At 35.5% G+C, this 22,323-nt stretch overlaps 5 protein-coding genes and 1 non-coding gene across 6 annotated transcripts; 2 read left to right on the top strand and 4 right to left on the bottom strand.

Moving 5' to 3' along the window:
• Positions 3,049-3,133, bottom strand: TRNAM-CAU. Its single transcript is given in 2 exon segments — positions 3,049-3,084; positions 3,096-3,133. It is a non-coding gene; the product is annotated as a tRNA-Met (tRNA).
• Positions 3,237-8,002, top strand: LOC105163511 (guanine nucleotide-binding protein-like NSN1). The gene is made up of 9 exons (XM_011081878.2): positions 3,237-3,351; positions 3,442-3,686; positions 4,245-4,353; positions 4,472-4,645; positions 4,969-5,204; positions 5,410-5,674; positions 5,753-5,932; positions 6,893-7,104; positions 7,373-8,002. The coding sequence occupies exons 1-9, from the start codon at positions 3,333-3,335 to the stop codon at positions 7,736-7,738; spliced, it is 1,806 nt and encodes a 601-aa protein (XP_011080180.1). The 5' UTR covers positions 3,237-3,332; the 3' UTR covers positions 7,739-8,002.
• LOC105163510 (uncharacterized protein At4g13200, chloroplastic) lies at positions 8,239-10,114 on the bottom strand. Its single transcript, XM_011081876.2, has 3 exons — positions 9,811-10,114; positions 9,133-9,287; positions 8,239-8,662 (listed from the first exon to the last, which is right to left on the bottom strand). The coding sequence occupies exons 1-3, from the start codon at positions 10,016-10,018 to the stop codon at positions 8,450-8,452; spliced, it is 576 nt and encodes a 191-aa protein (XP_011080178.1). The 5' UTR covers positions 10,019-10,114; the 3' UTR covers positions 8,239-8,449.
• LOC105163509 (vesicle-associated membrane protein 721) lies at positions 12,837-15,891 on the top strand. Its single transcript, XM_011081875.2, has 5 exons — positions 12,837-13,157; positions 14,533-14,674; positions 14,771-14,891; positions 14,998-15,060; positions 15,499-15,891. The coding sequence occupies exons 1-5, from the start codon at positions 12,968-12,970 to the stop codon at positions 15,643-15,645; spliced, it is 663 nt and encodes a 220-aa protein (XP_011080177.1). The 5' UTR covers positions 12,837-12,967; the 3' UTR covers positions 15,646-15,891.
• LOC105163508 (pantoate--beta-alanine ligase) lies at positions 16,540-18,869 on the bottom strand. Its single transcript, XM_011081874.2, has 4 exons — positions 18,025-18,869; positions 17,611-17,724; positions 17,163-17,294; positions 16,540-17,034 (listed from the first exon to the last, which is right to left on the bottom strand). Exons 1-4 carry the CDS (start codon positions 18,604-18,606, stop codon positions 16,918-16,920), a joined length of 945 nt encoding a protein of 314 aa, XP_011080176.1. The 5' UTR covers positions 18,607-18,869; the 3' UTR covers positions 16,540-16,917.
• Positions 19,700-22,053, bottom strand: LOC105163506 (protein SULFUR DEFICIENCY-INDUCED 1). The gene is made up of 4 exons (XM_011081873.2): positions 21,805-22,053; positions 20,714-20,926; positions 20,469-20,624; positions 19,700-20,354 (listed from the first exon to the last, which is right to left on the bottom strand). The coding sequence occupies exons 1-4, from the start codon at positions 21,904-21,906 to the stop codon at positions 19,941-19,943; spliced, it is 885 nt and encodes a 294-aa protein (XP_011080175.1). The 5' UTR covers positions 21,907-22,053; the 3' UTR covers positions 19,700-19,940.

Raw genomic sequence — 22,323 nt, 5'->3', positions numbered from 1 at the left:
TTTAATTGAGAAATCACCAAGACTTAAACTTATGAGAACAGGACCTCAATTGACACTTATGTAAAAGTTAGGGGCAAGACTCGAAATACATGGAATTTAGGGGAGGGAAAAGGAAAACAAAAAAAGGAAATGAGAAGAGCAACCACAAGTAAAGGAAGAAGAAAGACAGGCCATGCTGAAAAACAGTTGTACTGTAAATGACATCATCAGACACAGAGACCAAAAATAACAGGAGCTACCATTTCAGTCTACCTGCCAAATATTGAACATTAGCCTTGCAGTAGTCTCAACTTTTCCACCCAATTTATCATTTTTCGATCAGAATTATTTTTAAATTATATTTTTTTTATTATAAGGTCAAATTATTAAAATTAATTTTAATAGGATAAAAGTTGTCACGCCGTCTATTTATATAACTAAAATTATAATTTTTCCCCAAAATATAGCGTGTGCATGTCACGGAATGTGGCTGGAAATCCCAACTTATAAGGCTCGCTTGAGGGATGCGTACCACATTCCAGCCAAATTTGCAGTTTTCGACGGATTTCTCTTTAATGTCCAATAATTTTATTTAAAAATAATTATAGAAGTTTATTGTCAAATTAAATTCCAACCCAGACGAAAATTATAATCCCTCTATAAATACAAGATTACAATGTTCCCAAATAGATATTAGAAACATGTTATGAGCCTTAATTAGATAACAAATCCAGGTAAAGAATCACAACATATAGAAAATTGGGCATGTACACAAACAATTATTCTGGATTTTTTAGCGAACTATTATTAATTGAAATAAATTGATTATAAGTACAATTATTTATGTGGACATTAATATTTAACAAAATTATTAAAAAAATCATATCATATTCAATAATACATACTATTACAGTAGACAACAATTCCTGCTATACAACAGACAATATCCCACGTATATGGTGGGATTCAAGCTTGTGATCTCTAAAATCATGGGGTCTCAAATTTACCAACTGAGTTAAGGCTCATTGACTAGTGCACAGTTACTATTATTATATGAAATCTACTTTTTTTTTTCTTTCCTAATTTTTTAAAAAGGAATTATTAGTAGGTAATAATTGCTTGTCATTTGGCGCATGTTTAACACCATTAATCTGTATGTCTGCTCTGAACCAAATTAAGAACAAATAGATCATTCTAATGCACCTCCATTAATATTTAAAGTAAATTACGATTATTTTTTTAAAAATTTAACATAATTATAAATACCCTATTGTTATTTAAAAATTATAAATATATCTTTAATTAAAAAGCAATTATATAGCCTAACACAATGAGATGGGCATTACTATTTTACCGTTAATGTAATTTTTTTAAAATAAAAAATATATTTGAAGAAATGTGAAAAAAATTGTGAGCCGATAAAAAAGATAATTCATAAAAAATATTAGTCCAAAAAATATATATAAAATTATAATTCATAATTTAAAATGATATTTTGATTAGTTCACCATAAAAAATAAATAAAAAAGTAACCTTAGATGGATGTTAAAATCAGATGGGCATTTGTAATCTTTCAAACAATCAATATATATATATATATATATATATTATTGCTGTTACTCTTACCTGATAAATCTGCCCTTCCCTTTTTAGAGTCCAAGTCTCCTACTGGACCACATGATGGGCTTTTAATTGGGTCAATAATGGGTTCAGGCTTATAGATCTGGGCCTCAAATAATTGGGTTGGCTTTCAGGTCATTGCGGTGCAGTTGGGCTTATCTCTGGGCTATCTTCATGGGCTTGGCTGTTTATCCGATGATTGCGGTATCATCAGTCCGTAATTAGATTTTTCTTTTTCTTTCTTCCAGTTCAGATTAATCTCCCTTTCTTTCTCACTTACACAATTTAATTAATTTTCAACTTCTGTGAATTTCAAATATTTCAGTAGTTATCTTTAACTACTATTATGCATTTTAATTCAATTAACAGTAAAATCGTTGCAAATTCTCACCTCGACACACTTTTTTCAACTAAAAAACTCGATTTTATAGGAAATTTGAGATTTTTCATTTTAATATCCACGATGCTATATATTATAATGATTTTTTAGAATAATTGACAAAATAATTTTATTCTTCAAATATTCTTTTAATAATTAGACATAACAATTAAGGTTTATAATTTATAATATTGCTGTTGGGTATTTACTCTTCAGCGGAAGCACAAGAAATCCCTAACTCAACTATTACAAAGCTAGGAGTTTTGAACCCTTAAAGTATACAACCCAAGATTTACAAAAGAATAAATATACAGATAATAAATAACAATATATATATTCCGACTCAGAGAGCCACATATCACACGGCCACGATAAAGGCTGGCAACTACAAACCACCACGGTTGCTCCTTAGTCTCACCAAGAGAAAGCACGACAAGTTCACTAAGAAGCGAAATCACAAAGAAGATTCAACAACCACTAAGATTTCAAGATCACAAAGAATATTAGAGAGTATTTTCGTATATATGAGATGAGAGGTGGAGAGAATATTTATAGAGACGAAGGAAGAGGAAGATGGCGGTTTTTAGTGTGTTCCTAAAGAACATTGGGAAGCCATTGTTGAAGATCCATAGGAAGAAGAAGACTAGAAGACAACATTGGAGAGAGAAGATCGGCGGCATTTTTTTGAGAGAGAGAGGGAGAAGACAATTGGTTTTTGAGAAAGAGAAAAGAGATGAGAAATGATTTTAGGGTTAGGGATAAATAAATTAATCGGGTCGGGTTATGGACATGGGTTGGATGAGTGGGCATTGGTGATAAAGGGTCTTCCAGTGAAGTTTGGATTTGAGCCTTCCAAAATTAATTAGTCATAAACCACATATATTTTATTGGTCACTTGCAGGAGAGATTAGGGTTTTATTGGTGGAGTGGCTCTTTGAGGCATCTAAATTAAACAGGAATAAAAAAAGAAGCAAATTAATAAATAAATAAAAGAAAACGGATCAAGTGGGCGGGCCTGGGGTCCGCTTATAAAAAACGGGTCAAGTCGGAAGATTTGGGGAAAAAGTAAATGGGGTGAGAGAGGCTCGAACTCTCGACCTCAGGATAACTCTCAAGCTATGAGACCTACGCGCTAGCCAACTGCGCCACCACCCCATATTGTTTGAGAGTGGGAATTTTTTATACTTGTCTCCTATTTATGATATGATGGTGTATGTAATCAATTTATTCGATATATATATATATGTGTGTATGTGATTGATTTAACTATATAGAAATAGAGATACAAAACCCTAATCTCTCCTCCCAAAACCCTCTCCCTCGTCCTCGCCAGTCGGCCCAGCCAAGCGTAAACATGGTGAAAAGAAGCAAAAGTACTGTGACGTTTGATTCATATATTAGGAATCGCTGTTTAAACGTATACGTTTAATTCATACTGTTTTTGTGTTTAATAATTTTTTCAGAGAGCAAGAGCAAGAGGGTTCCTTTGAGGAAGAAGTACAAGATTATTAGGAAGGTGAAGGAGCACCACAAGAAGAAGGCCAAGGAAGCCAAGAAATTGGGCCTCGACAAGAAGCCTAAGGTCGAGAAGGATCCCGGCATACCCAATGACTGGCCCTTCAAGGAACAGGAGCTCAAGGCACTTGAGGCCCGCCGGCAGCGCGCTATCCAGGAACTTGAGGAGAAGAAAGCCGCCCGTAAAGAGAGGGTAAATCTTAGTCTCCATCCTGTTTCCTTCCCTTTATTTACTCCAGCTTTCCATAGTATTCATCAGCTGCTTCTGCTGACTTCATGTTTTATGGACACCTATTTTTCGAACTTGTAGTAATTAGATGACAGAATGATTTGAGCGCCAAAATTGTTGACTGGTAATCCAAGCCATTACTTCAACCAGAATTCCCAATAGATTGGTACATTTAACTCTTCACATGACATTACTGATATACATGTATGGTTTCTGGTAACTCTAGTGATTGTATAAGATTCGATTGTTTGTGTTGAATTAAGCCCCTCTAAGATCTTTACTTGCAGGTGGCTTTTGCTTTATGGACCAATTTAAATTAGATGGAATTTTAGGGAGGTTTTTCCTTGACAATGAAGTCGGTGTGTTTCATCTTCGAACTGAATGTATTCAAGAATGTGATATTGGTGATGAGGACTGCCATCTTAAGTTAATCTAGAAATGTTTAAATTTATAAAGATACTGTCTTTGACACTTTTCAATTTGTTACTATGTTCAAATATTCAAGTTTGTTCACTTGTTTAGGCTCAAAAGAGAAAACTGGGGCTGTTGGACGATGAAGAAATGAAAGAACAGAGTCCTGCTGGAGAGGAGAGGATGACTGAAGACTCCACCCCAACTACTAGAAGTCGTGGTATGTTAGGATTCAAATTTGACATATCTTAAATCTTCTTCATGATGAAGGGGTATTTTTTTGGCATCCTTATGTTGCTGCTCTTTGTTTTGGTTTTTAAACATTAAACTTTTTACAGACCACTCAGAGAGGGCTTTTTACAAAGAGTTGGTAAAAGTTGTTGAAGCTTCTGATGTTATTCTGGAAGTTCTTGATGCTCGAGATCCCCTTGGTACTCGCTGTGTTGACATGGAAAAGATGGTGATGAAGTCAGGGGCTGATAAGCACCTTGTTTTGCTCCTTAATAAAATTGGTATGCTTGTTCTCATCTTATATGAACTCATAAATGTTAACTGAAGATTAGCATTATGCTGGCTGAAACATCAAACACTATTTTAAGTTGACTAATAAGTTTTCAGATTATTCAAGTGTGCTAGGTTATTCAGAACCATTATGTGATTTATTTTGTATACCATCTTATCTTAGCCCCTTCGTAAGTATTGGATTTTATTTTTCCGGTGAATGTATCATTTATTTTAGCCCTGATGGTGTGAGTTTGGATTTTCTTAGATATGAGATGTTTGCAGAGAATTGTTGCAATATGCAATCTTAACACCTGCGGTTGTACACATACAGATCTTGTCCCACGTGAAGCTGTTGAAAAGTGGCTCAAGTATCTTAGAGAGGAACTACCAACAATTGCCTTTAAATGCAGCACCCAAGAACAGAGATCAAATCTTGGGTGGAAATCTGGCTCAAAGGCTGGGAAGACAGCGAAGGCTGGCAAGGGAAACAACCTTCTTCAAACAAGTGACTGTCTTGGGGCTGAAACTCTAATAAAATTACTGAAAAACTACTCAAGAAGCCATGAGGTATAGTTAGGAATTCAATATAGCCTGTTTGTTAAGTTATTTTTCACTTGGAATTGATTTCTCTTTCTCTCTCCTCGCCCGCATAATGTACATATATACTGTAAGTTCATTATTTGTTTTGCTTTGTTTTACTTAGTACTCATGATGGTTAATGACTTCCTTTTATTATATATATTTTTTGTGCTGATTGTGAGTTTTAATGCAGATCAAGAAATCTATCACTGTGGGTATTATTGGCCTGCCTAATGTTGGTAAAAGTAGTCTAATTAATAGCTTGAAAAGGTCTCATGTCGTCAATGTTGGTTCTACTCCTGGGCTGACAAGATCAATGCAAGAAGTCCAGCTTGATAAAAGTGTTAAATTATTGGACTGTCCTGGTGTTGTGTTGCTTAAATCTGCAGAAAGTGACGCATCTGTTGCTCTCCGTAATTGTAAGAGAATTGAAAAATTAGATGATCCAGTTGGCCCTGGTGAGTCTTCATCTTCACTACTCGTTCACTTGGCCATTGCTTGGATTAATGTTAATACCTGTTATGTTAACTGTGCAGTTAAGGAAATTCTCAAGCTTTGTCCAGACAGAGTATTGGTAACCTTATACAAGATACCAAGTTTTGATTCTGTTGATGACTTCCTTATTAAGGTTGCTACAGTTAGAGGAAAGCTCAAAAAGGGTGGTATCGTTGATGTTGATGCTGCTGCCAGAATTGTTTTGCATGACTGGAATGAAGGTATTAATTAGATTTCCCATCTTTGAAATGAACATTGAAAATCTTGTGGCTGCACCTGGACTCCTCATCTAAAAAGGATACAAGTGACCATATGTATATTCACATGAATTGATCTTTATCTAGAAGAAATTCTACTTCTGTGGTAAGAATTTGTAATAGTAACTTCTGGAGATCATGCTTCTATGAATCAGGGATAATTTCTTTTATGGGTGGAAAACAAGCTTAAACATTGTACAGAGGCAAAAAAGGGAAAGGAGAAAAAAAAATGCATATCCTCCTGCATCTGGTTCAGTCATCTTCTCAATGTCGAAATTTTATTTGCAACTGGATGAAAATACAAAGTTGACATATGAATATGACAACCGCCAGAAAGTGCAATAGACTGCCTTCTCATGTCTTGTGAAGCCACGCCTGAACCTCAGTCTTCCTATAAGTGTATAACTCCCTATTAATCTGAGAATCGAGGAACCTTTTGTGTGACTTGAGGATTAATTGAATTATAGAATTGTTCTGTGGTTTTGATTGGAGTGAGATATGTCCTTTTCTTCTCGTAAAAAGTTTTCTTCCTATTTAAAATAAAAATGAATGAGAAGTCTATGGGCAGAGGTAGTAGCAATAGGAGAACTATTATATTTAGGACATACATGGTGATTATAAAGGGGAATCTTGTGGCTTTAAAGGGGATCTCATGTGGTGTAGTTCAAAGATAAATTTTAGTGAACATCAGAATCTGTCACCTTGTGTCATTGTTCCAGAACCATTTGAAATTGATAAATATCAATTTATGTCTTAGTGTGTGCGAGAAAGTGGCAGAACCGAGTAAAGATTTTACAACTACCTATATGCAATATTTCGTTTCCTGCTTAATTTATGTGATTGTGAATGCCAACAGATGAGGCAGGCACTACAATCAACACGGACACAAACATTAACATTTGTTTCTGCTTTCTCCACTTGCAGGTAAAATCCCATATTATACCATGCCTCCGACTAGGAACACTGAGGAGCCTTCTGAGGCAAAGATTGTGACTGAACTCGGGAAGGAGTTCGATGTGAATGAAGTTTATGGAGGCGAATCTTCATTTATTGGCAGTTTGAAATCTGTCAATGATTTCAATCCTGTTGAAGTACCGTCAAATACTCCTTTAAATTTTGACATGACGATGCTTGAGGTTTGTGATTGCTCTACTCTTCATTTGAGATTGCAATCTGGCATCAATTGTAACATACACATATTAAGCTCTTACCTCAGTTAGAAACTGGCTTGTTCGGTTCCAAGGATTTCTTCTTTATCTTAGTCTGGGTCATTAGAGTCATTACTCAACGTCTTTGGTAGCTTGATCTGAAGTTAAGTTCTATTCATCAAGAGAATTCCATGATTAGTGATTTACTATTTTTGGATGTTATGTTATCGTTTTTATTTATCAATTTCACATGCAGGGTGATGGACAACCGCAAGCTCTAAATGAGGGCAAGAGTGACGACCAGCCCATGGAATCCAATGAAGAAGATGTTGCCTCGGAAGAGGAGAAATTTAGCAGTAGCACCCGAAAGCAAAATGAAAAGCTATATGCTGAGGAAGGCATGCTAAACACCAAGTTGAGAAAAGCAGCCAAGAAGAGGCTGAGAAAGGAAAATCAACCAGCTGCAATGGAACACGATTCAAACGATGACTATGACTTTAAGGTTGATTATGTCAAAAGGGATTCTGCTATGGATACCAGTGATGGCGAAAATGATGTGGCAGGTGAAAGTAGTAAAAATAGATTTGAGTTGCCTTCTGGAGTTGAAGTGGATAATGAGTAAAAGAGCAAGCAGAATTGCAACAAACACTATGCAGGGAGCCAGTGATGACTATGCCAAAATTATAATGGGATTAGAGATTTTCTGTCAGAATTTAACATTTCTCTTTATTTCTAAGTGGGAAGCTACAGCTGAATTTTTGTATGATCTTGTTCTTGAAAGCAAAGCAAGTGAAAGAAGCCCTTTTATCATACACAGTTGTGATTGTAGAACTTGGGTATTCGGATTAGTTAAAATAATGTTAAATCTATTACAACATTTTTAGAAGTTATAAAGCATTAGATGTTATTTTGTAGCTAAATTTTGAAAATGTTTGAATAAAGATTTTATCAACAATAATTTTTTAATTAATAGGAATAAAATTTAGAGAAGATATTAGTGTCTTAGAATAAGTCAGAAATTCCTTAATATTTCAGGAAAAAAATATAAAATGTTATGTGGTTCGGACAAGTATATTATACAAGGATATCACAAAATAAATTTCAAATATATGTTTGAAACAGTTTATAAACACACAAACACCTTAATTCCTCGTCGCACTTGCTCCTTGCAAATATTTCAACTTTACCATGAGAGTTTGCAATTCTTTCAAATGCCATCAAACCATATCATGATAACCCGATTACTGCCAAAACAGGTACACATAAAACTTATTTCTTGGACAATGAAATATAAATAGAGAATGTAACAATACAACAACAGTATCACTAAGAATCACTCCTCTTTTGGGGGTTCTTCACTGGGAGGCTTCGATTCCAAGGACGAGTCCACAGAGTCTACAGAACCCGGGGTAGAGGCCGCAGCTGAGGCAACACCATTCACCGTTGATATCTCCACTGCACTAGACTTTGGAATGAGTCCTCGCGCTTCCATAGCCTCACGTGCAGCTTGCTCCTTGGCTCGTCTAGCTTTCTCCAGCACGTCCTCCTGCATATGCACCGTTCTTTGTGATATATGTCATTTTTACTACCACAGACAATAAACAAGAACAAAAATTTCCAGACTGCACATCTTGCAGCAAAGATAAATTGTCACAAACATATGCTACTTTGCAGTTAAATTTACACTTTCAAAGGAAAGGTGAAGTAGCATATGATACGGCATCAGTTTACTGACTGATCTGAAGATAAGATGGGCTCATGCCCACCAACAGTTCATCCAACGAAACCTAGACGTCTTTTAAATCAACTCAAATCCTATAGACGTAACCTCTCCAACTTGCAACGATATGCAGAATATAAACAATACCAATCTTCTTGACTAAACATGGATACCAACACATGAACCTAACAAAATCAATCGAACAACAATCTACGGGCAAATGAATTATCCTGCAGACAATGCTTGTAACAAGACTTAAAATTTCTAGTCAAATAGAACCGTTTTCTCGTGCGTACCTGAAATTCTTGCACTTGCTTTTGCTGCTCTGCCTGCAATCTGCCAATTGTGCTCAGAAACTCGCCCACAGCAGACTCTATGCGCTCGTTAACTGCTTCTGCCACAGCTTTCCCCAAGAAAAATGCATCTAGAATTGCTTTGCTCTCATTGTCACCTACAAAATGAATTTTCTTTTGCCTTTTTAGGTCATTATAAACTCTCTTCGGATAATCTAATAATGAATGAATAATCACAATTATAAATAAACCCGTGTGATCTCAAGACCTTCCATTATTTCAGGATATAGTCCTTGTATCTTGAAAGACAAATAGCCGATGATTTATTAATTAACACCAGTGCAGGGCAAGTTCGTCTTAGGAACAAAGAGTTCTTTCCAGAGTCATACATTTGCCCACACTGCACTGTGTCTGAATTACACCAATTTTATTGCAATAATTTACAATTTACTCACTTCAAAGTTTTACTCTGAAAACAATATGACAGGTTCATGGAGTACATGAATTGATGCAAAATCCCTTATAAGAACCTCAATTCCTCGGCCGCAAACACGAAACAAAGTATATTCAAATGCTAGACAAACTCATCAGCTGTCATAAGAAAAGGAAACCAAGGGAGACAGGTAGACCCGAAAACAGGAACAACAGCAACCCACGAAAGAAAAGGAAAAAGGGTGGTACCCGAATCACCAGAACAGCTGCAACTCAAATTGATTCTTGGAAATTGATGCAACCCAAGCCTGAGGTTGGAGGAAAACAAGGGCCGGCGGTGGTGAATTGAGGCAGTTGGGTCGACAGCAGAACGATGTCGGAGGATTCTTGATGATGGAGTACGAGGTGCCGTACTTACTGAGCAGGACTGCAGGGATGCTGCTGTCACCCCACTCATCCTTTTTCGTCTTTCTCCTTTCCGCCCTCAATTTTTCATTTTCTTTCTCGAAGGTGTACCTATTTTTGTTGGATGTTAGGACACTACAGTTACGCTGTAACCTGATAATGCCGCGTTTGGTTGTCCGAATTCTTTCTATTTTTCTTAAAAAAGGGAAATGGGATTAAGGAAATCATCCATTGATTATCTATGACATATTTTTCCACAATTCCATCTCAGATATATTTCTTATTTTGGATGTCACATCATTTAGTGTAAATTTCACTGATATATTCATGGTAATCTCAATCCTTACATATATATATATATATTATATTTATTTTTCTGTAAGTACAAAAATATACACATAAATATTAAATAAGGGACAAATTTAAAAATTTTATGGTATTATCTTTGCTCAAATAGATTTAAGTTTAGATTTATAATGAGCTTTAGTACATTAATGTTGGTATTTACACACTCCTGCAACTAGTGATGGCAATGGAGTGGGTTTGGAGCGGATTTGTTTGGATTCGAGACCCGCCCCGCACTATCAATACCTTGGACCCACCCCGCCACACCACACAGTCCCGAATTGCCACACCCTGCCTCGTTAGTATAAACAATACATTCATGTTTTTTTAAATTTCAATAAGTAGTATCAATTTAAATTGATATATTTTTTTATTTGAAATGAATTATATAATACAAATAATACATTCAAGTAAGTTTTTATTTGCATTTTTACATAGAGTTGAGTATATGCAAAATTATTTAAGAATAATACCATAATTTTCTATTAATAATATATTACAAATAGCTAAATAAATAATAAAAATATTTAAAAAATTTAATCGAAACGGGTCCAATACAAAATCCATAACCCGCCTCGAACCTGACCGAGGGCAATAAATTAGGCCCACAAACTTGCTAAAAAACATACCAAATCCAACCTATTCAGAACGGGTCTAGGTCGGGGCCCGAGTTGCTGTGCCCGATTGTCATCCCCTACCTACAGCTTGATTTAGTAGTCAAGTAAAAGGGAGGGGGGCAAAAAAAAAAAGGAAAAGCGTGGTTGAAGATTGTTGCTTTCAAATAAAGCGTGGAACAAAAGCAACATGGATAGATTAAACGATTTATGAATGAAAGGTAACCTAACTGTCGGAAATAGCAACATCTGAACTTGTTGATAACCTCAACAAATAGTTGTTGGAAGTTTAAGGTAATAATTCTATGTTTAGATTTCAGTTTTTCCTCAAGTTTTAATTCCATGTAAAGTAAGTAGTCCATTTAACCAAATTACATTTAACACACTTAATTAATATTTTAGAATTTAATTAATAAATATTTTTTTTCCTAATTCACTAATATATTTAACAATATAATGCCAATGCTAATGGATCGTTGCTAAAATGGTATAACTGATCATTCATAATCAAAAGGTTGCGGCTTTAAATATTTATTTTTATAATTAATTTTTCAATTGTTTGTTTCATTTGAGCATTTTATTTAACTCAAAAGGTATTTATAAAAATTTAATTGACAATTTATTTATTAAATAAAAATAAATATAAAAAATATTAGATATAATTTTTCAATCTACAAAGAATTTTCTCTAGGTTATTAGGCATAGTGTGACGTGTCGATATTAAATACCAGGCGCGCAACTCTCCATGTAGGCAGGTGGTTGAGAAAAGTCTATGCTAATCCAGTCTTCTAGTTTGAAAATTGAAATAATCGTAGACTTGTTTGCGCGGATTTTATTGGCCCAGTCCAAGTTTTGAATTTCAAATTTATGTATATAAAAATTAGGAATAATTGTACATTTTTCTTCTGAGGTATGGTCTAATAATTTTTTTCAATTTTTATAATTATGTTTAGATTCCTTTCCTTTCAAATAATAATAATAATAATTATTAGAAAAGAGAAAAAAAGAAAAGAAAAAGAAACTAATAAGGCGCTTTTGATGGCATATTCGTAATTGGGAGCTCCAGGAGGGTTGTTTAACAACTGACATCGAAGCTTCCGACAATTAGACAAGCACAAATAGGAGGGAATTTCCTTTTATATAAACTATGCTAATATAAAAAGAAAATACTTTTTATACTTACGAATGATGACTAATTACACAATTGTATTAATTTTTTTGTAAAATTAAAAATATTTTTCAACTAATAATATTAAGTTTTAAATTTTGTATTAATTAATAAAATAATTTTTTTCTTTCTTTTCTTTTGTTTTATTTGTTTAATACAATATTTTATAATATATTTATAAATAACAATGTGCTATAAATAATTAAAAAATAAAAAATATTCTACTATTACAAAACACTGTTAGTGATATTGATTAATTTAAATATAACAATTATACCCTTTTAACAAATATAGTACGGTGGTTGTTTTTTTTCTTTGCTTTTTTGGTGTTTTTCAAATATAATTTGTTAATTTATATATTTTAATAGTCATAATATATTTAAAATTTAAAATATTATTTATTATACGTAAATAAAAATAGTGTGTCATGACCCAAAGTAAATTATAGTAAATTTCTATGAAATTTATTATAATTAAAAATTAACTATCATTCAATAAATATTTTGGGGTGATAATCTTTATAAGAGTACTTGTTAGACGTCTATTAAATTTAAAAGAATAATTTTAAATAATGGTGGTATTTATAGTTTTCATAAATTTGAGGGGGTTAAATGTAATTTAGCAGGAAAAAAAAGAAGATTTGAAAAACTCACCGTCCCCGCATCGTCACGCTTTCCTCTCCCGAATGTCTCCCTTTTCTCTCTCTAGACAACACCCATATAAATATCATTTCCTTCTTTGTTCCTCTCTCTCTCACTCTCGTTATCCCCCACTTTCTCTCTCTACATTTCTACTGCTATACATACAGAAACAAAGTAGAGTATATATAGAGGCTTGGCCTAGGGTTTATCGGGGAGAGAAAGAGGAGTTAGAAATGGGGCAGCAGTCATTGATCTACAGCTTCGTCGCGCGTGGGACGGTGATCCTCGCCGAGTACACCGAGTTCACTGGGAATTTCACCGGAATCGCTGCGCAGTGCCTCCAGAAATTGCCTGCCACCAACAACAAGTTCACCTACAACTGCGACGGTCACACCTTCAATTACCTTGTCGAGGATGGATTTAGTAAGCGTCGCCGTCTCTGATCTGTTTGTTGTTCCTTTGTTTTGATTCATTTCATGGGTCTGATTTTTCGGTTGTGGGTTCTTTACTGCATCTGGGGTTTGTTTCACAGTCGGGGTTCATAGATTTTGAGGGTGTCGTTGTGGATTTGCGTCGTTGTGTTTGGAGGTTAGATCTTAGTTGACTGTGGGTATCATTTGTTGACTAGATTCTATGCTAACTATTAGCGGTTGCGGATCGGTTGAAAAAGTTTGGAGATATGATCCACTTGACAAATCCTATTTTTAGTTAGTGACGGGATGAGCGGAATCTTAAAACGGAGAGTATAAGGTATTCGAGTTATAGCTTTGTTATGGGCTCTAAGCCTCAGGTCAATCTTTTGTTTTGGTCAATATTGGGTCAATAAGTCTCTTTGTGTTTCTTCTGGATTGGGTCAAAGTTGTTTGGATGTTGAATCATTCCAAGTATGACAAGTATTTGAAATCTGCCCAGTGATTTATTCAGATAGAATTTACAGAGATCATCACTCATTAATTTCTATAGGTTTTGCAGTAATTAGTGTTTCACTACGGCACACAATGGTTGGATCTGCATTTGGTTTTCAGGATGTACAATGCTAGTGGATGACATTTTACTTGCCCAATCCCTGCAGCTGGATGTTTATTTAATCCACTTCTTTGCCTATTGAATTATGCCCTTATCGATTTGATTATGATGGTGCATATGTTAGTAAAATATGGTTTGCAGACCATTTAGCCTGTCTATAAAGCACTAGTATTTTTAATTGTTTGTTGTAAATTGGGTTCAGCTATTATGTTGTTTTACCAATTGATAGAGTGACGTATTCAGATAACCTAATGAAAGGATGTCATGTACCATCATGAATATCAGGTCTGTGAGCCCTTATGTTGTAAGATATGTGGTACTAGAACTCCCAGGTTTAGTATGAATTCAGTAGGCCTCAAGGGTGAGGTTGCACATTTGGGATCTAGGAGTCACGGTTTTGGATTTGTTTAAATAGCCGTTTCCTTATGAAAGCCACTTTGTACTTCTAATTGTCCCTCAAAATTGGTTTTGCATATACGTAGGTGAGCTATCTTGCATTTTTAACTTGTGGTTCTCAGTAAAAAGTATATGAGCCTTATTAGACCCTGGTGTAGACTTTAAATTGGCTCGGGTTATCTTATAACCAACTAAATTGATGAAAAATTTATTGATTTTAAGGACCTAGTTTCTGTTTTCATCAGGAATGCTTGAATGTGGGCATTTATACTAGTACATGGTGTGAGGCCCTGTTGTGCTTAAAGTTATTTGTTTTACCATGTTTTTACTTGAACTTTGTTTTGGTGGAGTAATGTTTTATGTTTTCACGTGACAGCATATTGTGTTGTGGCTGTTGAATCTGTTGGAAGACAAATTCCTATTGCGTTTCTTGAGCGAGTTAAGGAGGATTTTACTAAGAAATATGGTGGAGGCAAGGCTGCTACGGCTGTTGCCAATAGCCTGAATAGAGAGTTTGGGTAATCTTGTGTTCCTGTCTCACCTTTTTCCCTTTCGCTATCTATTGGCTCATATTTTTCTCAGTTTGCAAATTACTTGTGGCTACCACAATTTAGGCCCAAATTGAAGGAGCAAATGCAGTACTGCGTGGATCATCCAGAGGAGATCAGCAAGCTGGCAAAAGTGAAAGCTCAGGTTTCAGAGGTCAAAGGGGTGATGATGGAAAACATTGAAAAGGTATAGCAATGATAAATCTATTATTAAAATTTTTCTTCAGCAATATCTAAATTTTTCATCTTATGATGTGGAATGAATAAGTGCATTAAGCAATTTGTCCTTGCAGGTACTTGACCGTGGAGAAAAGATTGAACTTTTGGTAGATAAAACTGAAAATCTTCGCTCTCAGGTTAGTGTTAATGTTTTTTCTCCGACCATCTGTTGTGGTAAGAAATGCTGATCTAGTGGGTTTAGTTTATCCCCCAAATGTGAAATGGTGCTAGTGTTGAAGTCTGCTGATAGACTTCTAAGAATTTCTTTATTGATCCTATGCTCTAGCGACTATTCATTATGAATATAGTCTAAACTCACATTATCTCCGTTGCACTTGTTTTAAGATCATGTTTGTTACTCTTGGGTTAATTGGATATTCTATTACTGGTCGGAGTGCAACAGCAGCTCTTGTTTGTACCACAGGGACTCATTTTTGTTTTTTGGGATTTGTTATTGTTATCCTACTGTTCTGTTATTTTAGGTTTTCCTGATATGGAATTCTTGGCTTTTGTGGTAACATGGGATGCTTTACTGTGATGCTGAATAGTGAAGCGCGGTTAAATTTGCATTGCAGGCACAAGATTTTAGGACGCAAGGAACCAAGATGAGGAGAAAGATGTGGTTACAGAATATGAAGATAAAGCTGATTGTCCTTGGCATTATCATTGCCCTGATCCTTATCATAGTTTTATCAGTCTGTGGTGGATTCAAATGTCACTAGATTGTTTGCATATGTTTGTCCTTATAGGACGCCCACCCCCATGTTGCTTCATCATTTGATTAGCTGTTATTTCCCCTAAAATTTTTTGGTGACTTTATTTTGCCCTTTTGTTTTGATCTGTATTTTGTGAGACTATGCTTGTATAGTTTGTACTTCTGGATCCTCTGAATATATTAGTAAAAGAGTCATAGATCTGGGAATGAAATGTGAGATGCTGTGCCGACGATGTCGCACATTTAAGATTTACTGCAGATGTTGCATGGATGGTACTTGAATATGTTGTATCTGGATGGAATAATTCGGACTCCGGATACGGATTTGGGAAAATTAACTTGATATTATGTTGGGGTTGAATGGATCCTAAAGAAGGGATGTCAAATATTAATATTTTCTTATATTTGTTTGAATAATTCTATAAAGAAAAAACAAATTTTAATTCCTTTGATTTTCATTTTGAATTATGGTTTGTGTGATATTAATGAACTCTTAATTCAAAAGCAGGCTGTAGTCGTTTGAAAAGATTTTCCATTTATTTTTTCTTTAAAATGGAAGCCTCTATGGTTCTGTATTTGATATATATTACATTTACTATAATTTAACAGAAATTTATGCAATTATCTTTTGTAATCATGTTTTAGAATATATATATATATATATCTCTATCTAAATCAACACCCTTAAATCTTGGACCTGAGAAACACGGTTTAAAAAGTTGTTGCTCATACCAAACAGATCGCAATAAGTGTAATAATAATAGTATTTTCTGCGCACTTGTTCAGTGTCAGTTTGCGCCGCAATTATGAAGCACAAGTGTATGGCCAATTTATATGGTTTATGTAGGTCCATGCAATAATAAACTTTGTCGATGCGCATATGCAGCAACAACCAGAGACAGAACAGAGAAGCAATAACAGTATTGAATGTGTATGTGTGGGACATGGGATCACCAGAGTCCTGCAAAATCTCATCCAAACTACCTACACATATAAAATCTCAATATCACTTCTGCTAAACAACAATTTACTAAAATGGTAAGTTCTCAACACGTGTATTAATATAGAAGAAACCCAATTCGGTACAAAAGGTCGGAGCTCGTGTTCTGCTATATGCAGGGACGTTATAGTTTTCGGAGTATTGATCGCGGAAAGAATAAATAAAGAGAGAGGTTGAGAGTGTAGATACTACAAAGCTGAACGCGGCATTGCTTCTCACTTCAGCCACATGGATTCTTGTACCTGTTCTAGGCCATTTCATCGGGTACACTTGTCTGTTCTAAACGTTGATTTCCATGTTGTCAAGAAGCCTGATATTTCCAAACAATGCAGCAACACAAAACACAACGGGACGCTTAATCTCTTCCAGCGTTTCCAGGCTTTCTTGATCTACAATCTGCTTGGCATGAAGAAACAATGAGAATGCAAATGTCAGGATTCTAACTCCTCAGGAAGCACTACGATTGTTGGTTAGGCAGTTCAAACATACTGATAGAAAGAGAAGAAAACTCTTATCTGCCTCACCTCTGCATAATCGACTTTCCCACCAGCTTCGTGTATGGCCCTGATAACAGAATCCCTCAACTCCTTGCAATTTACCTTACCCGTTTCTGCTGCAAGTTTAGCATTGAACAACGACTTGCTTATTGACAACGCCTGCAAAATACAAAAGGAACATTTTAATTTTGTCAAACAAAGTTAGGGGTTTACTAATACACTTTCGAGATTTGGATGAGTGCATTCAGATATTGGGGTTACTTTCTCCAATTGTAGAAAGACGCCTAACAAGAATGGTAAATCTAAATGCTTGTGAATTTATTGCATCATTTTTGATTGCTCTTTAACATCTATCATGAGGGAGAAGTTCTTTTTAGTGGTATTCAATATGAAATCGAATTATAACCAGAAAAAACATCTATCTGCATTTTCAATATTCCAAAACAGTGAATTAATTGGAAGCAATGAGAGATACCTTCACCCTTTCCTCTGGTGATAGGTGCACATTACGTGAACTCTTTGCGAGGCCATCAGGGTCCCGTACTAAATCCCCACCGATCACTCTAATGCCAAAGTCAAGATCTCGGACCTGAAAACACAGGCATTCAGACAAGATCAAAGATAAATCCAAGGTGGTCTAGTACTTCAAACTAACTTGTTCATTGACACAACTTCTCATCATACTATTCATACTGTGGAATGTGTTCATGACATTATGCAAGACATTTTTCCACAATCTTTTTTCATCATCAAATCAATCAATGATTGTTGGATGAGGATTAGGCAGGAAAGATGAGCAAACGCTCTAAAGCATGGAAAGTGAAAATATAGAATCCATAAAATCAACCACTGTAATTCCTAAAAGCAGGTTCATGGAAGAAATCCTTACCATTCTTTCTATGATCTTCCATTGCTGATAATCCTTCTTGCCAAACACAGCAACATCAGGCTCAACAATATTAAACAACTTGGTAACGATAGTGGCAACCCCTCTAAAGAAAACAGGCCTACTCTTCCCACACAATCCCTTCTCCAACCTTTCAACTCTGATCCATGTCTCATGCCCCGCCCCACTATTTTCCAAGCAAGACACCACCTTTCCTTCTTTTCTCTTCAACCCATTTTCACCTTGTTTCATACCATCATTTTGCCCATATTCGTACAAATTTCTTGGGTGGAAAACAACATCTACACCTCCAGGAACGCTCTTCAATTTCTCAACATCACCGAGAAAATCTGAAGGGTAAGTGGAGAGGTCCTCGTTGGGGGAGAACTGGCCTGGATTCACATAGATTGATACAACAGTGAGATCTGCGTGGTTGTGGGATTCTTGGATTAGAGAAAGATGGCCTTCATGGAGGTATCCCATTGTGGGAACAAGGCCAATCGTCTTGCCTTTCGCTCTAGCCGACCTTGACCACCGCCTCATCTCATCTTTACCGGTGATCACCAACGGCTCCTTACCTGCCATTGAGACTGCAATCTTCTCACCTTTTCGTTCTTTCGTTTGAGAGTCAAGAAATTGGGAGAGGCCCAATTCCCAATTCAGATAAACAAGAGAAAGGACGGTCTCACTCCAAAGAAACTGTTAAATTCAGCAAACAGGTGAGGAATTCGAGCATCGGGAACATCGACAACTATAAATGATGAACGTAGGTGTGGCTGCGTGGTGGTTCAAGAAAAGACCAGCCAGCACTGCGCAGTCAGGGTGGACAGGAAGTGGGCGTCGCATTTCCAGGAAAAAGAAAAGTGAAAAAGTCAGACTTTTCTCTTTCTTTCTTCCTTCCACTTTTTACCTACCTTCCTTTTTTCTTGTTTAATATAAAGGATGCTGCATATTCAACAAATTTTAACATCAAATCTAAATTAATTATAATAACAAATACGTATTTTATAAATTATATATAATTCAAAAAAAATAATCAATCACATTACAAATGTATCAAACTTGCTCCGTAGTTAATTCAGTCCAATTGAATCTAATTTATATAAAAAAATTCTGCATATCAAAAATCAAACTCAAATACAAAAGTCAAAATTGTTAGGAGCAAGCCCACACGACATAACGACAAAATTACGATAAACTTAACTTTGGAGAGTAAAACGCATGAATAGACTATTTAATAATTAACAGCGGTTTTTATTTCTTTAAAAGTAAAAATGAAATATGCATCACATATTTTAATTTATTTTTTAGATATACATAAAATTTCAAGGGAGATTCTTTTCAACTAAAAATTCATGGGATATTCATTTTTGGGACAATTATTCTTTTGGTGGATTTCACGAAAAGGAAGAGCACACTTTATTCTCTTTGGTTATTTTAATTTTAGTCACTGTGTTTTTAATTGAATTTAAATTTTTTTAGTTTAAAATTGTTGGTAATTTGAGATTGAAAAATAAAAAAACAGATTTGGACGAAAATCAATTGTAAATACTGGGAGTAAAATAAAAATAACCCCATTATATTGGTTAATTATTTTTCCAGTCAATTTGTGGCAGAGCCAGCAAAACGTAAGGTTATTTTAGGAATATGACCATTAAGAACATTTTTGTTTTATTACATTTATTTTAGATCTAAATTAAAAAAAAATACATTTATTTTGACACTATCAATAATTTAAAAATCACACACAAGAATCTACATAAAAATGAAAACAAAACGCTGCCTAACATCCCAACTCATCGTATACAAATATACACTCATGCTGCTGCCATTTTCAAGTACATCTCATCTGTATGAAATTTCCTCTCCAAAACACTATATAGAATCTAATTGCACACATGTAAAAACGAATGAAATGATCAACAGGCCAACTGATCTCTAAACTGAGAGATTTCTTCAAAAATTGGTAGCCTTCTTGATCTAGTAGGTGCCCACTCATTCATCACACGTTCCAGGGCTTCCACGAAATCGTCTTCAAAGCTCAGGCCTGGAAGATCCGTCAGCAACGTGCTGTTGCCGGGCCGCTTGGCTTCCAGTTCCAACGACAATTCCTCGGCCCGGTTTCTTGATTTGTAGTCATCAGAACCCGGAAGCTTGTGTTGCAACACATCGTCAAGAACCATACTGGCCTCGTCGTATCGGGCCTGTTTGATTAGGCAATGGCACAGGTTCAGGGCCTTGTTGGCATCCTGGTCGATCATCTGAGCTTTACGGTACACGACTTCTGCTGCCATGAAATTGGATTTCTGCATATAAGCCCACGCCAGGTTTCCCTGAGAGATAATCATCACTTATGTCCATTACTAGCTGTACCACTATAATCAGTAAAAGTTTGAGGCAAGTGAACTAATCATCAACGCCGATTAATGCAATTCTTGATCACTTACGAGTATTCTTGACGTTTCCTGTTTGATCGAAACCTGAAACTTCTTTCCATGAGAACGCGCAGTTTTCGTGGGCTTCCCGTTGAAAGCCTCGCCTAAATATATCTGTTTGAGCTTGTGCTTTAGCAGCACTATTTGTTCCTCAACTTTTCCACATTTCTACAATGATCAAAATTATGTGTCATATATAGCAAGTCTCCATCACAGGAGGGAACAAGAAACGAACACACATATATATGTTTTTATACCTTGTACAAGTCGATGAGAACGTTATCAAGTGATTCTTGGGAGGTTCTGGGGCAAAGTCCTCGAAACGACTTGATCGCTTCAATGGCTTCTTCGGCTCTGTCGAGTTGCTTCATAACCACGGCCATGTCTTTGAGGGCGCTGTCGACTCTATCTCCTGCGTTTATAGCTTTCCAGAACCATACTATTGCTGTCTCTGGATCCTTCTGAACAAGCTGAGTCCGAGTATTGAACAATACATAGGAAATATATAAGACAAGGCGTTAATTAGACCCGAATAACGATGCTTCTTAATAGCTAGCTAGTACTGTGTTACGAACTACCTGATGCATATGTAATGATAAATCATACACGAACAGCACATATATATATATGTATATAATTAGTTGCATTATTACATAGGCACACAAAATCCATCAGATTCATGGACAGATACTAGGTTGTTCCATCAATTCAACTCTAGAGATGTTTCTTGATTAAGGATTGAAAAATACTATGTAATTAAGTCCCAAATACTCTCTAAAAACTTTGTAATCAAGAAATGTTTTTGCACTTAATTCTTCCACAGTAAATCAAACACTTGCACATGTCTTTCCCAACTTACATTTTCCACTGTACTGTTATGTTAGGGACTTTAGGACATCATATTTTCATAATTAAAACAAACCCATATGTGTTATTTCATGAACATAAAAACTAACATCTTTGAGAATATATAAACTTGAGACTATATATATATATTATATGGGTGAACTCTTAACTCATAAATAAAACTATAATTGAACATTACTTAGTACTGCAGCAGTAATAATACATCTTCTATACTTATTAAGAACTCAAAATTTACCACAAATAGTCTATAAACAGCCAAACATGGCATACACACACACACACACACACAATGGACTAATTAGTCCAAACACATGAACCCTAAAACAGGTTTAATTTGAACATTAAGTATGTCAAAGAAAGAAAAAGGCGGAAATTGAAAACCAAACAAGACTCCATTGGTTTGAAATCACTTATTCTTACGTATTTAAAGCAATATTGAACACATGAGTTGAGGAAAAAACTGTAAGAAAAAAGAACCAACCTGGGCATGTTTGGCTCGGACATAAGGCCCATCACCAGAAGGAACTTTGTGAATCACATGAAACAGATCCTTCTCTTTCTTCTTCATCAATCCACTTTCCATTCAATCTAATTTTGCACTTCCAAACAAGGCACTACGACTCTCTTGTTTCTGCTCAAACAGCCCCCTTCTTGAAATACAATTAAGCAGCTTAATCAGCGAAACGGCTAGATTCTTGCAGAGCAGATGCTGATGGAGAAAATCAGGCAGACCCACTTTTCATTTTTATATGTAGGGGCGTGCACTCAATTATGGAGGAAGAAATGAATGTGGACTCTGGGACGTCCAGGTTCATTCTTGTGTAATCTCGTCAAGGCTAGAGCCAGACAGGTCTGCCACGTGTGAGTTTCTACCTCTACACTCTACATATGCATTCAAGCTTGGGACTTTTGGGGTGGCGTAAAATTAAATTTTGTTTAACATAAAGTATTAATTAATTTGTAGTTTGTGAGTTAGTAAAAGCAATTTCACATTAATTAA

The sequence above is a fragment of the Sesamum indicum genome, linkage group LG6 (assembly GCF_000512975.1).
Source record: "Sesamum indicum cultivar Zhongzhi No. 13 linkage group LG6, S_indicum_v1.0, whole genome shotgun sequence".
In the NCBI taxonomy this organism is placed as follows: Eukaryota; Viridiplantae; Streptophyta; class Magnoliopsida; order Lamiales; family Pedaliaceae; genus Sesamum; species Sesamum indicum.
Note: the sequence above shows the minus strand (reverse complement) of the source record. Positions and strands in the feature narration are given on the sequence as shown.